Here is a 15,578-nt window from a genome sequence, read left to right on the forward strand (position 1 = left end):
AAATATTTCTCTTGAAATGATTCTCCTGGTATCAGTGAGTCTCACAAGTAAACACTATAAATCCACCATCTAATGAAAAAGAGAGATTAAGAGAAAGGGTGGCATTTATAAGACAACATTGCAATGTTTGTATAATCACATTTTTCTATACCAAAGGAGATCATTCCATAGATACTAAAATATTAATATACAAATTAGAAGGTAATTTAATAATCTCTTCATATTACATAACTTTACTTAAAATGTTTTTCTTCATAATGTTAGTGAACATTATTTAAATTTCTGCTAGTCACTTTTTGTCTATAAAAGCGAATACAACATGAAGAAAGGTAAGAAGGTAGGAAGGAGGGAAGGAAAGAAGGAAGGAAGGAAAGAAGGAAGGAAGGAAGGAAGGAAGGAGGAAAGGAAGGGAGGATGAATGAAGGTTTTTCAGGGTCTCATAGCAATCTGAGAACTTTCAAAGGGAGACAATGAGCTCTTTATATATGCAGAGATAGTTTCAATGTCATTAGATGGTACACTTTGTATGGAATTAATATTGGATTCTTCTTTGTGTCGGAAATCAAGAAACTCTTCTTTAATTGGACAAAATCAATGACGAAGCTTTAAGTGCATAGAGAATGAAGCTCTCAAACCACAGGCTGTCCACGGGAGTTCTTACCAATCTGGCCAAAACACTTTCCTGTTCCTCCACTAGTCCAATCACTCCTCCTACTGTCCCATACCTCCATGACCCCTACTCTCTGGTTACTTTTTCTTTCCTAATCACATCATCTCTTTCATGCCCATATGCTTTTATTTAAAACCACTTTACTGAGGTCTGATTGACATAAAAAGTTGTACATATTTAACGTATACAACTCCATGAGTTTGGGGATACGTTTATACTGTGAAAGCATCACCACCATCAAGGTCACAAACATACCTATCACCTCCCAAAGTTTTTTTCCTGCCTCTTTTATCATTTTTATTATTTTTATGTGTGTATGGTAAGAACACTTAACATAGGATCTGCCCTCTGAGTCAATTTTAGTATACAGTACAGTATTGTGAGGAGGACATTATGCTAAGTGAAATAATATAGACACAGAAAGACAAATACTGTGTGATAGCACTTATATAAGGCATCAAAAATAGATTCATAGAAGCAAAGAATAGAATGGTGGTTGCCAGAGACTGAATAGGGGAAGAAATGAGAAGGGATTGCAAAAACCGCAATTACTTTTGTACCCACCTAATATAGCCCATATGCTTTTGCATATGCTGTTCCATTTTCTTGAAATAACTTCCTTCCTCTTTATCTAAAGAGCCATGACCAAGCTCATATTTTACCTGTCTTGTGATGTGTTCCTTAAATTCCTCAATTTCTCCTAAGTGTAATACATTATTTCACCTACTATGCTCCCACAGAATCCTGTGCCCATGACCATTGTACCATATTGTATTGTTATGACTGGTTCACATCCATTGAGGCTGTTAGTTCCACAAGTGTGTTGTTTTCCTTTTGGGTTCCAGAGATCGTGGTAGGGACAGGGGATATATTGATAACTAAGATATGATTTTTGTTTTGTATGAACTGTAGGCACTGATAGAAATAGGCATGGAAATGGATAATCTCAATGCTATGTGAATACACAGTCATAGGACTGACTACGCTTAAGAAATGTAACGCATAAAGAAAAGGGTTCATCAACCAGATTTGGACAGGATTGGACAGGAGGGATTGAGGTAATTCCTGAGCCAAATCGGGAAGGGCAAGCAGAAATTAGTCAGACCAAGAACAGTACTAAAGAAGGAATAGTATTTCATAAAGAGGAAAGGCCTGGAAAAGTACTGAGGCCTGAAACCACAGGGTGTTTGGGGGGGAGGGGAATAGAAGCATTTCAGTATTACTAGAGAACAAATGAGCACACAGGAAGTAGCAACAAATGAGGCAAGCTGAAGAAGGGTGTGTGTGGCAGATGGTATGAGGAAGGTATGGAGGGTCTCATCTGCACTGCTGAAGAGCTAGGTGTATCCTGTGAGAGAAGACTTTGTGGTTGTTCGTGTAGCGGAATAATGCGCTCAGCTGAGAGAAAGATCATTCTGACTGTAGTGGAGGAAAAGCACAAAAAGGAGTGTGGGGGCAGGGCTGTGACACCATCTCTCTGAGAGAGATGAAGAGCATCTGAACTCGAGGATGGCACTAGGGAGCTATAACTAAAATACTGTCTGCCACGAGTGTGCAATAATACATCTTTGTTGAATGAATGAATGAATGAATGAATGATTTTTTGAATTAAAGTTTAACCACTTTGTCTTATACCAAGAAAATTGTTATGTTGAGCCAATATTTTATTACCGCTAGAGTAGGTTTTTCAGGTCACTTTAATTATGTATCTGTCCAACACAAAGTCTGGTTGGAAATTGTCAATTAGCTATAAATCATGCATTCTCAGTGTCAATATTGCCCCCATGGGGTCAAAAATGGGGAGGGCAAATAAAATACTTACTCTTTTTATATACAGCAAAGATATGTAAACAATACATAAGTAGATATGCAGTCTATCTGTGGTATTAAATTTTCATGGAAGATGAGGGTGCATGGAAAAAATATTTTAAAAGGCTCAATGGGGGGGACAATCATGAATAAAGTTTTAAAAATGCTTCTCTAAATAAGTATAATAACTTGAGTAGCATTTGCTAGTTTTAATCCAGTATATTGATTCTATTTGTTTAACATAATTCTACTTAAGATTGTCTGAGTATTTGACATTCAATTTGGCATTATTGCTTGTTTTGTCTTAGGTTTCATATTAACTTTAGGAAAGTATATCTTAAACAGAAAAATAGAACTGTTCCCATTACTCAAATAAATTACATTTTAAATGTAAGACATATTTCATGTGAGGACTACAAGCTATTCCTAAAGGATGTTTCATCAATCCTCAAAGCAATTTATTTTATAGAGAAACAGAGAAGAATACTCTTGTGTTCTCCTAACATCGCTCCATGGGGATAACAATTAATTGTTCTAACTTCAGGCCCATGAATTCTAATCTTAGAGTAGGAGAGGGCATCTGAGGAGCAGTTTCTATGATGATCACAGTTCTAAGATGGGAATTTGGTTGCTCAGGAATCTTCCATGACCTAGTACCCTGGTACCTCGGGATCTGGTGAACCAGCTACTCGGTTAAGAATCAACACTGGCCTCAGCATTACTCTTATCCACTCTACCTCATACCTCTCACCTGAGTTCGAATATATCTGTTGAACAACCATTCTATCCGTTACTCTTTTCAAAGAGTGTCTGCCTTTTCTAAAACACCAGAGTTTGCTACCTTCACAACAGGAATATATCATCTGCTCTAGCCAGTCCAGAAGAAAAAGTAATGGAATTCAAACCCGAATGGCTGCACACACATTGCCACAGCATCTGTGTTTCTAATGAACTTGAATAGACTTGTGTCTGTGCTCTAGGGATCCAGATTTTTCATTTTAAAACAGAATTCTCTTCTGAAACTGTTTCTGTGAGGACCAAATTATTCCACCTGCCAGTCTATTTCTGAAGGCATCGGGCACTTCATATCCTATGGTCTTTTAGAAGCGACTGGATCCTCCTCTCTCTGTGTCTAATGGAAAATTGTATATCTGGAAAAACATGGATCAGCGTTTTTAAGGTTCTACTCATGGGATGAAGTAGTTCAAGGCAGTTGACCCAGTTTTGCCTTAGATGGGTTGAGTTTGTTTAGCCTAGATATACTTTCTGAGACTGGAGATATGCACACATATTACATTCCATGCTTTAGCCTCATGAACACAAAAGAACATGACTCCTTTTTTCCCCTTGATTTTCATGACACTATATGCTCCTGATTTTCTTCCTACATCTATGCCTACTTCTCTTTTTTATTGAATCAACTTTTCTACCCATCCATTAAATGTACTGATCTTCTCTTTTGTTCCCCCTCTTCAAAATCTTCCCAGGTAATTTTATCCATGCCCATAGCTCTAAATATTCTCTCTATGGGATGGCTCCTGACCATTTCTGTGTCCTGATTATCAAACGTGTACTTAACCACCAACTGAGATCTCAACTTGTGTGTCCCAAAGTCACCTCAAAATCAACATGTCTCAGACTGAATTTCGTGAATGATGTTTACCTGCCAGAATACTGCTAGAAATCTAGGCATTATTCATGGCCTCTATCTCTCTTTCCGTCTACATCCAATCCCACTCCAATCAAATGTTGTCATTTTATCTCTTCAGTTCCTTTCAAATATATCACTACCACGGCAATTTAAGATACTAGTGTCTTTAGTCCGGATTGCTTCAACAGTTCCCTAATTGTCATTCCCGCCCACAGTCTTCCTCTCTCCCATTCATTTTTCCACACTGTAGGCAATTTATCTCTCCAAATTACGAATCATAGCATATTATTTCCCTGGTTAACAGCATTCAGTTGTTCTACATTTCTGAAAGCCCTCTATTGTTGCATCCTACACGACAAAAGTTGTGGGAAGCGAGGAGGGCGGCACAGGGTTAAGAAACACAGTAGCCAAGAATAGAGTGCAAGTGGGGCCAAGTGATTCGAGCCTCAAAGGACTGAGCCCCGAATCGAATGGGGCCAATGCGTAGCTTTTATTGATTAACAAATGAGGAACAAGAGCTTGATAATCTCCGGATCTGTGAATCTCACACATTATACTAGGAAACTGATTCAAACCAATCACCCTTGCCTGAAAGTGGCTGGAACCATAAGTCTCAGGATGTATGTACCTCCTCCAAGGGACAAAACTATGCATATGAATAGATAGAGAACTGATGTTATCACATTACTGAATCTCTTCAAGAGCAGGATGTGGGAAGGAATGTAGCCACAGAGGCAGAAACTCTTCTTAGCTGGGGGAAGATAGGGGTCTGTACCCACCTCTATCAACCCTGTGAGTTCTCCAGATGGCCTCCATGTGACTGTGCTTCGCTTAGGTCGTTTGTTCCTTTGAGGAATCTTGCCCGTCATTGACTAACCAGCCATCCTTTGGGGCCAAACAGGGAGACATAGGTGTAAGCACAAAGGTGAAGCAAAGTCCCTGAAAGGATCAGTCTCACAGACTCTCCTTTCTTTAGGGGCAGGAATGAGGGGACAGACGGGTAGGCTGCTGCATGGCAACACTCTATCATCTGTTTTTTTGTTATCTCTTCAACATTTTTAAGACTTCCTTATATTTTGTGATATAACTTCTTTGAGAGTCCTAACCACATCATTCTTTCTTCCCCCTCTCCCCTTCTCACTCTTTTTCCCTCTCCATCTCATCCAAGAATTTAAAGTTCACATGTGTTTCCTCCCACTTTCTTTGTTACTATACTATCACCTCTCAGGTCCCAGCTTGCTTATCCCTTTGTCATGGAATCTTTTCCTGCTCCCTCAAGTCACAGATTTCATTCCAGAGTGCTGTCTTAGAACATTCCATGTCATTATTAAGATCACCTGTATTTGTATGTTTGCATCTCTACTCCTAAGCACACACCATACTTCTGTCAATGAAGAAATGGTACTTCCTCTTCCTGAAAATTCATGACGTCATCCTCCATCCATCCCCAATTCTCACCTTTACTCAGCCAAATCTTCCTAATTGCTCCACATGCAGGGTGCATTCTTCTGAAAAGTTTTCCCTGAATTCTCAGGCTAGGCTAGGTGACTTGTCTTCTGCTGCCATGGTAACGAATCATCTTCTATAATGAATGTCAGATCACTCCATTCTTCTGCTCAAGGTCTTCCAGAGACTCCCCATTTCACTCAGAGTAAACCTCAAAACCCCTGTATAATATTTTGCAGGGCCCTGCAAGATCTGCCCCTTTCTTCATTATGTCTCTGACTTCATCTCTTACTCCTCTCCCCTTTCTCCAAGCTTTGGCATGCTACCCCGTTAGGGCCATGGCAGTAGCTGAAATGCTTTCCCTAGAAGTTCACATGACCAACTTTCTTGTCTCCCTCTAACCTTTGCACTAATGTCCCCTCATCAATGAAACCTACTAAACTACCCTATTTTAAGTTGCAATTTGCCCCATTCCTCTCTATCTGCATGCTCCTATCCTCCTCCTTTTCTGGCTCCATTTTTATAGCACTTATTCCCTCCTATAAAGTGATATAATTATTTATGATTATTTTTAATTACTGTCTCTCCTCATTAGAATGTAAGCCCCGCAAGGGTGAATATTTTTAGCTGTTTTGTTCACTCAAGTTTTCCAAGTGTCTTCAGTGGAATATAATAGGTGTTCTGTAAATGTGTTTAAAGGAATGGGCTCTGGTTGTACAATATTAAAATTTTCTTCCTTTTCCAACCACCAAATTCTGAACTCCTTGGATGCAGGGATTTGTCAATTGTCAAGCTATGTCTATTTACAATATCTAGCACATTTCCTGAAAATAGTAGGTTTTTAATAAATGTCTGCTGAGTGCATGTATTACCACCTCATAGCTTTGCAGAGTTTGCAATCACACCATGCCAGACCCGAATACAGGTGTGAGAATGGTATTTTCTTTGTGGCGAAGCTTCACTCTAAACTCTCCCAGCATCTGAGATCTCCAAAGATGCAAAGACCAGCAGAAACCAATATTGTGAATATTTCTCCTGTAGATTCTCTGCAGAGGTTGAGAATTTACTGTTGTACATTTGGCCTTATTCCTCCATTCTATAATTGGGGCATTTATTTTAGTAAGGTGGAAAACTAAAGGGAAGCCTGCGAATTGTGAACTTGAAAAATCATATCTTGCCCTTTGTGACTTCTCTTTCTCTTTCCTTTCTCAGAGCTCTTCCTGCCATGATGCAGTGGGTCCGCACTCAGAAGCCAGGAGAGAGTGGCATTAATATTGTCACTGCTGATTTTGTAGAACTTGGTGATTTCATCAGCACGGTCATAAAGCTCAACTATGTCTTTGATGAAGGAGAAGCTAACACTTGATAGCACCATGTTGAGAATCCATGAGTAAGATGGGGAAGACTCAATGTATTAGGCGTATTATCTACAAACATTCTGATTTTCCTATTCCACTGAGTCTCTGCGGGGATTAGGGCTGGTAGTGGGTGGGAAAAGGGGGAATCCATTTCTTGAGTGATTGCTATCATCGTCGGCATTAGTATAAATATTTCATTTTCCTTTGATGAGTAAAATCTACTTCTAGTGGTAGAGATTTAAAAACAGACCAGAGAATTTTGTTTTTCAAAATTAGTTCTTGTAACGTATAACTCATGAGTGTTTATTTGATTGTGTTTCTGATTTCAACTTAGGGCTCCTCCATTCTCTATATCCTCTAACTGAAACTTTCTGTTCCCTCTCTTGCTTGCTTTTTTAATCAGATACTGTATGGGACTCAAAACAATTGAATGCCCAACAGAATGTTTATTACATTGTTGTGCTGAAATTCATTTGTTGTGTGAGACTTAGTATAATAGTCTATAGTCATCTGCTACTGGGCAGTCATCGCTAAATTTTGTCATAGAAAATATGCATCAAATCAGTTTCCCTGTATCAGTAATATTGGAGGACATAGTCAGTGATTTTGTGTTATAATAGTGTTTCACCATATTTCTATTTAAGGCAGCTATAAATATAGTAAATACTTCTTTGGAAGAACTATTAGTGCCAACTCCATAGTGAAAAATGGGGGACGGGGAAGAGATGATTACTATTTTAATTCAGGAATCTCTTAAATCATATTTGCCCTGCAAATGCAGGGCAACCATATTGCCCTGCAAAAGTAAATAAAAAATTATAAATGGTAAGTGTGTTAAAATCAGAAAACTCTGAAAAGAGCACTTACAAAAACTCTCCTAACAATTCTCTTGATCAAAAACCGAAAGGAAGAAAAGAGAGAATGAAAGATTGTGCAAGCTTTCCTCTCAAATTAGGATTTCCAAATATGTAATCTTAAATCCCAGATTTTAAGGAATAGACACGTATTTCAAGAAGCTTTAATTCAGGTGTTTTACTTGAAGTTGAAGAAGGAAGAAAGGTGGCAGGAGTCAGAGCAATGTTTTTGAAACTGTGTCCAGGAAATATCAAGGATCAATGAACCTTCTTTAAAAGATTCTTAAATACATGTAATCTGATTAGACTTACTGAAAATGGGCACTGACTCTTCTCTTCTGGGTTCCTTCCTACCCTAGGGTCGAGAATGAGGCAGAGGCAAAAGTTTCTGTGGTCCAACATTTGATAGTCCAGGTCAACAGGGACATATGAGGTCAAATGATAATGCAACTTTGAGTATTGCTTCCTCCTTGTTGTCTTTGTGACATCTGACAATTTAAAAATAATCTTAAAGAGCACAATAAACCTTACTTATTTGCTTCAAGGGATAATGTGAGGCATATGTAAAAATCTATAAAATTTGCTGAAATTCTTATGATTATGAGTTATTTTATCTTCATGTTTAGAAATAACCATACCTCAACAGTTTCTTGGGAAAACAGTAAAACGGGACCATAAAGAAACAAAAGCATGGCCTCAGCTTTCAGTTAATCTAAATGTAAGACATGTGGTTAAATCTCTTAGACCTAGGTAAGGGAGTTTATTCAAGATTATGTAAGTCAAGATTATAAATAATCAGGAGTTAATTATAAGATTATTAATACTAATTACCAGCAAATAGTATTTAGTAGCAACTGCAAGGAGGGAAGAGAAATTGTTTATAATGAAGAGAATGTTTATGAAAAGTGTGTAAGTATGTGTGGTAGACCAAGCAGTATGCATATATACATGCGACAGATATTTTCCACCTTCTGAGTGTGTGTATATGTCTCGCCATACAAAAAATACCAATATATACCCACTCCTGTGTGGGCTGACAGATACAAATACACACAAACACACAGAGACATGACAAACACATTCTTCTTTTCAAGTGAAAACATTGATACTATTAAATAATTTAATTTTAAGACTTAAACCCTGTACAGAGTATGAAGAAGAGTGATAAGACATTTGAAAGTAGAGTAGCTGATTGTATTATTTTTGTAAAAATCACCTAGCTTAGGACTAAATTATTTACAAGTATAGTTTTCGTTTTGCTTTTAAGTGCTTTTGTCTTTCTATCTCTTTCACCTGCTCCTTATGTGCAATTGAATATGAATCCTTTTTAAAGGGTTATGGATTATTAAAATTTATGTCCTGTAAATTTGCTTTTTGGGCAGATGTTTCTCTCTGACTACTCATTATTCATTCCTCAGGAGGGTCTTTAGCCAAGCACACTTGAAGTGACACAAGGATTTAATGTATAAATATAATAGAAAACAGATCTTTCAACATATTAATGAAAAATTAGTATAGAGATAACTATGTTGTATTTTCTTGACCTTAGATGCTTTCTTAAAAAATTTGCTTAGAATTAGCTTTGCCGTATTTATCATTGGGTGCTGAAAGAAAAACAAACAGGCTGAAGGATTAGACAAATTGTGCAATTTCTTAACTGGAGGAAGCTTTCTATTGTTATTAATGATATGCACACAGAAACCTTGTTTGACAACAGGTACTTCTGAGCCAATGTAATTGTTTTCAGGTGGACATACAGTACCTATGTAGTGGGCCCTGAGAGTAAATGGACTTGCCTTAATTTCTAAAGGAGAGAGTAGGTAGATGTGAACTGTGGGTCTTCCAGCTGAAGAATTCAGTAGGAGGGATTCCTTTGAATGGCGGCTACAGAGAAGGTGCCTTTGGCTGTCTTCTGTTCATTGGACCTGCCCTGGAGTGCACTTAAGGAGCAGGCTGTGAGCCTTAAATAAACAGGTGGGGGAGAGGACTAGTGATATGCAGTCAGAGCATAGCCTCAGCCGATGGTTCTTGGTCTGAGCTGGGCATTGTCTTTCCAGAGAGCTAGGAACACAAGGGCTACAAACAGGCCCCAAGATGGTAGGCGATACATCTTGGTGCAGTTTCTGTTTTGCTTGTTTCTTCAGACTTTATGTCACAAATTCTGCAAGGCAAAAAACAGAAACAAAATGCAACTTTTACCTAACCTACAGCAGGAAGTCAAAGGAGTGGAGGGGATGAGGGAAAATATGCAAAGTTTTATTTTTTTGGTTTGCTTTCCTGTCTGTAATTTTGAAGGACCAAAAAGGAATGCTCCTGCCATTATCATGTATGTCTCCCTTGTTAGTACACAATCATATGAATGCAGAGAATGAGGAGGCATCTTTTAAAAGCCTTAGGATATTCTGTATGACGACCTCAATATTCACTTTCAGCCATACTAGGAAAAGTCACTTTTCATGGAGCGCCACCTAACAGTGAATGTATTAGTGCATAAAGTGTCTGGCATGTATGCACCTATGTGTCTACAAACATGCAAACACACACACACACACACACACACACACACACACACGCACATACACACACATAGCACATACATCTCCCACATACACATTATTCAAGTTGAAACTACACTCTAATCACTCAGTCTAATTCTACTGTCATTTTAATTTAAAAAATCAATATCTCCCACAATAGTAGGAATAAACATAATTCAAATATTTAAACATTAAAGAGGCAAAAAATCACTAGAAAAATCAATGAAAACCATCATAAATAAGAAATGTCTAGAAGTAATAGTCTAACTACATTGTCAATGACCCTTCATGCTGGAGAATCAAAGATGGACTTGAATATAAATTACAAACAAACAACCTCTCATCTTCACTTAAAGTTACTTTAAGTTCTTTGAGGTTCTGATGTCTTTTAGCCAGGGTTACTTGTTCAGGTTCTCTCCTGGTCGGATTCTAGCCGGAAAGTTGGAAGTCTCAGGAAATGCATGTTTTCGTGAGTTTTTCAGTTCTACAGTTTTACTGATCCAATGACACAATCTTCTAACTTTTAGTCACTCGTCCAAATGACAGCTCCATAGGTAGAGTGCTCACATTTTGAACTGCTAATAGAAAATAATGCACAGTGTCCCTCAGGATATGCTAAACAAGCTTTTTGCAAGAATTTTATTTTACAGCACTTCAGTCTTTCCAACTAGATTTCAATGACACAATGAATGGTGTAAATGCTATTTTTGCCATAACTTATTGGTGGCTCCTGTGTTCCGTGCAGTTTTAAATAATGCTCTAAATTGTTGTTTTCTCAATGGCAATGATAAAATATCCTGTAGAATTTGTAAAATGTGTTGATTGAGTATGTTGAAAATTGTGTAATTTCCATTTCATTTGTGAGACTATTTTATAGGTATTAGTTCTAAATGTGTATTTGTATGACTCAAAAGTATGTACTTGTATATGGTATGTGTGTGTAAGCATATTGTATCTTATAAAAAAAATCAAACATCCTAAAGAAAAAGGGCACATTATGACCAGCCTTAATTCATTAATTCATTGCCTTTTTCTTTCTTTTTGCTGTTGCAATTTGGGATTAAAATTTAAAGACAAATTATGTCTTTGTTAAAAATGATCTTTAAAAACATCATATGAGGAATGTGCTTTAGAACTTATCTGCATTCCCACAAAGCAGAAACAACAGTTCAGCTTGTGGAGCTTCCCATGCTTCTCTCAAGTTCCAAAGGTCAATTTGTTAAATTCATTATCAAACAGGGAGACTAAATTCATATTTGTTTCCATCAGCAACAGAACCAGTTCACCTTTAAAACTGTTCTTCAAAACATTATCCCATTTTGCTTATAAGGATAAGTTTTCCATGAAAGACTGTTTCTTCAAACCATTACTTTTTAAAAATTGGATCTTCTCATCTAAGACAAACTGCCTTGGCTCTGTGAGAGTTGCTAAAGACCCATCAACATTAGGGGGTTCCAGCATGGTTCCCTTCTCAAAAAACAAGCATGCAACACTCTTATACTTTTGCGATCTGCCTAGGTGTAGTCTAGCAATAGAAAACTCATGAGTAATTTGAGGATCTGCAATGGGTGTCATGCTTGAAGCAAAAACACGGTAATCTTCCTTGGGCCTGGGATCTGGATATGGAATATTAATCAATCTTCCTATTTCCTCTCTTCCTCCATCCTCAATTACTTCTTTTCCATATTTAGGGTTGCCAGACAAAATACAGAACACCAGTGAAGTTCAAGTTTCGGAAAAACAATGAATATTTTTAGTATAAGAATTTCCCAAATATTTCATGAGGTATACTAAAAAAATTATTGTTTATCTGAAATTGAATTTAACTGAGTATCCTGTAATTTTTTTTTTCTAATCTGGCAACCCTTTCCATCCTGCCTCTCTTTTTCAGCTGGGATACCTAAAAGCGGTAAATCCTGCCTCCTTCCATACCCCCTTTTAAGATACCTCATGTAAATCAATAGTCTAAATACCTTTCATGAAGGAAAATGTTAATCCATGCCAAGTCCTGTAGATGCTTTAAGAAGGACCAATTCAAATATAGATGGAAGCAAGTACCTTTGTAAGGTTACTGCCACCACATTCAAAATTTCACTTCACGGGCCTATTGTGAGGTGCAGAGTCTCCCCCATTATTTCCTTAAGTGATATTCCTCAGTAATTGAGATGACCAAAAACACCCACACATGAAAAAGGCCCCTGGAAAATGGTAGTACCTTCTAACTCAGTACCAAGGCCTCTTTTAAAATTCAATTTCTTTCAAAGAGGTAACAAAATAATCCTTTACTCTCCCTCATTATTATCTTACCACGAATTATTTTTATCAAATTAGAACTGGTCCCTGATGGAACTGTAGAAAATTTGACATAGAAAGGAACTTTCTTGACTGTCAGAAGAAGACAGAAGAGTCTGAGGTACAGACACAGCCTTGTCGGTGACACCTCAAGAGATTGGGTGGTAGTTGGGCACCAGGGAGGGGATAGAATGTGGACCCTGACAATGGTAGCAGCTGACAGAGACTTGCCAAAGCAAATTATAATAGCCAGCACCTTTTCTGAGGAACTGACAATGCAAGACGTCCTAGAGTAAGAACAGGGAGAGTGAAGGCCAGTTTGCAGAACAGTTTACAAAGAATAAAACCATGGCAGAATTCCTAAATTAGAATTTTCAAATATCCTTAAATCCAACAGTGAATCCTTGACATAATCTTAATGTGGGTGGAGTTTTGGAACATTTTTGGAACATTTTCCTCCTCTCTTGAAATTCCTGTAAGTGATAAGAAAATCCAAATCCCTTAATATAATGTTTCCATCTCATGGTGCCTATGTGCACACATTTGTGTTGATTTGCTTCATTTCTAAAGGATGGGAATTTGCAGAGCTGGTGACATTTCTTTCATTAGACAGTAGAAATTCACCAGAGGGAGACTGATCTGTGCCTTCTCTTTTTAGGATCTGGTCATTGAAACTTTAATAAATGTGGTGTAAAAAAAATACCTATCTACAGTTCTGTTTAGCAAATGTGAATTTTTTTGATAAGATCATGTTCCTAATGTAAAAATAAGAAAGTTTCTTTGTGAAATGCCTAATAAAGTCCTGCTACCAGTTATCTTTATTTTTTTTTATTTCACATTTATCAGTGCTTCATTATAAGCACAAAAGTGGATCTCTTAAATAGGACATGACTCAAAACATCAGAAAATGTAATTCTGTTCAGGAAATATGAGCCATCATATTAGGATTTCCTCTGTGAAACAATATATTCTCCACCAATAAAGGCAATGCCATGAATGCTTACATCAGAGTTAGGTATCTCTGAAGTCTGATACTCTTAGTTTTGGATATTACCAAAAAGAAAACCAATATCAATATAGCAATGTTTTACTAACATAGTATGTTAATATTATAAAACACTGTCTTGAGGTTAAAAGCTTAGGGTGAAGAAAATCTACTTTTGCTGAACCTCTGTTATGCCCAATGCATGAAACATTATTTCAAAAGTGAAGTTGCTTTTGTATTTCACCAAATAAACCCTATGTGTTGGGGTTCAAATCATTCTTAAAACAAAGTTTAACCATTGCAATTGTATTATAAAGATAATGCAAGGGGGAAAAAAGATGTGGTCCAAGGTTATCTTTGAGGTTGAACTCGGACATAAGATCACAAAAAGTCTCTGCTCATTATATATGCTAATAGGTTCACGACATTAGAGGATTTCTATTTATAAAACTGTAATGAGCTCTACATTTATGAACTAGTGTATATCTCCAAATAATATGCCACATTATCATATCTTTGTCCTTAACATAACATTGCTAGTTTCATCAGAGTCATTATATACCTATTCAGTCATTCAGCAAACATTTGCCAAGTACCTGCTTTATGGCCGGCTCCCTGTTAATTATGCACCACAAAACAGTTCTAAACTGTTTTGTAGGGAAATGAATGCAAGTACATCTTTGCTAGTTTCTCACTAGAGTTAAGGGGTGGCACCATTTTGTCCTCTAACAAACGTAAATTCATTCTCACTGACTTTTTCAAAGTAGTATCTCCAGATAGTAAAACTGTTTGAACAGTTATTTCTCAAAGCCTGAGAAGAAAAGAACAATTTCTATCGTGAGTATTGTGAGAAACAGGTTGGTCGTGGCCACATGTAATGAAGAGTGGATCCCTCCTCTCTTCATGCCACAGTATAGGACACTGTGTATATGAGCTTAGCTGCCTCATTCTATCTGGAGCTCTAAAACAGTGAAGACAGAGGGTCCATCCCTTCTCCTTCCTCCCCTCACCTCCGGAGTTTCTGATGAAACTGCTTTTTCTCAACAAGAGAGGCTGACTTCATAAAATAAGCAGACCCCATAAAGCAAAGAAGGGTCTCCCCCACACAGGGTAAAAACGGTAATGCTTCCTAGAACCAAGGAGTGAAAACGTCACCTGAAATTGGAGGAAACTGTTCCACTTAAGCAGAAAGTAATTCTGTGGCTTACAATACTGTGATGGAAGGTTTCCACAGTGGCTTTCTCTACATGTGGTTCAATATATGACCTTAGTAATGAGCTTTAGGAAGGGCTGCATGGGCATTAAGTGGCAAAGAGTGAATCTAAATGTAACTGGGCACCTTCTACTATAGTCAAGGAGATAAATATTCCTGGAAACATCTGGTGCTATTCAGAAAAGGTGAACCACATTAAATTCTAGAAGGTGGGATTCGGTGCCTTAAGTGACACAGAGAGAAGGGTGGTGAGAACTCCAATGCTGGCAGTTCCCAAAGTACTTCTTGGCAGAATGCTTATTCTCCACTCACATTTTTTCCTCAGAGGAATGTGTGAGCTTGACCTCCTGGGATTTTACTAAGAAATAAGAAAAAAAAAATTACCTCAACACAACTGTGCAGCAATTATTGTGCTTTTTCATTCTGGGGACAAAAAAAGTACCTGCACACTGGCATGGGGAAAGGCAGAAAATGTTAATTTAGAACCAATAATTCTTTTCTCATTATAAGATTATTCATCTCCAATTTAAGCTTTAAAGGTCAAGGCATATCTTAGCTAGTTCTGTAGTCCCAAGACATGGCAGTTATTGAAATATCTTTGGAAACAATGAAATGAAATTGTGACCGCCTGTGACCCAATCAAATGGTGGACAAGTGCTCGATAAGGGCCATGAACATGCTGAGCACTGTTTGGTGGTTATGAGGATTCAAAAAATACAACACAATATTATCCACCTCCTGTGTTCCTTGGAGACATACTGAC

At 37.6% G+C, this 15,578-nt stretch overlaps 1 protein-coding gene across 1 annotated transcript in view; it reads left to right on the forward strand.

Annotated features, from left to right (window-relative positions):
• PLCXD3 (phosphatidylinositol specific phospholipase C X domain containing 3) overlaps window positions 1-13,433 on the forward strand; it is a 145,925-nt gene extending 132,492 nt beyond the window's left edge. Inside the window, exon 3 of the mRNA XM_081054459.1 lies at window positions 6,789-13,433. Coding sequence (XP_080910585.1) covers window positions 6,789-6,942 — 154 coding nt within the window. The 3' untranslated portion in view covers window positions 6,943-13,433. The remainder of the gene's footprint in view (window positions 1-6,788) is intronic.
• The last annotated feature ends 2,145 nt before the right edge of the window (window positions 13,434-15,578 follow it).

The sequence above is a fragment of the Rhinolophus hipposideros genome (genome assembly GCF_964194185.1).
Source record: "Rhinolophus hipposideros genome assembly, chromosome: 7".
Classification (NCBI taxonomy): domain Eukaryota; kingdom Metazoa; phylum Chordata; class Mammalia; order Chiroptera; family Rhinolophidae; genus Rhinolophus; species Rhinolophus hipposideros.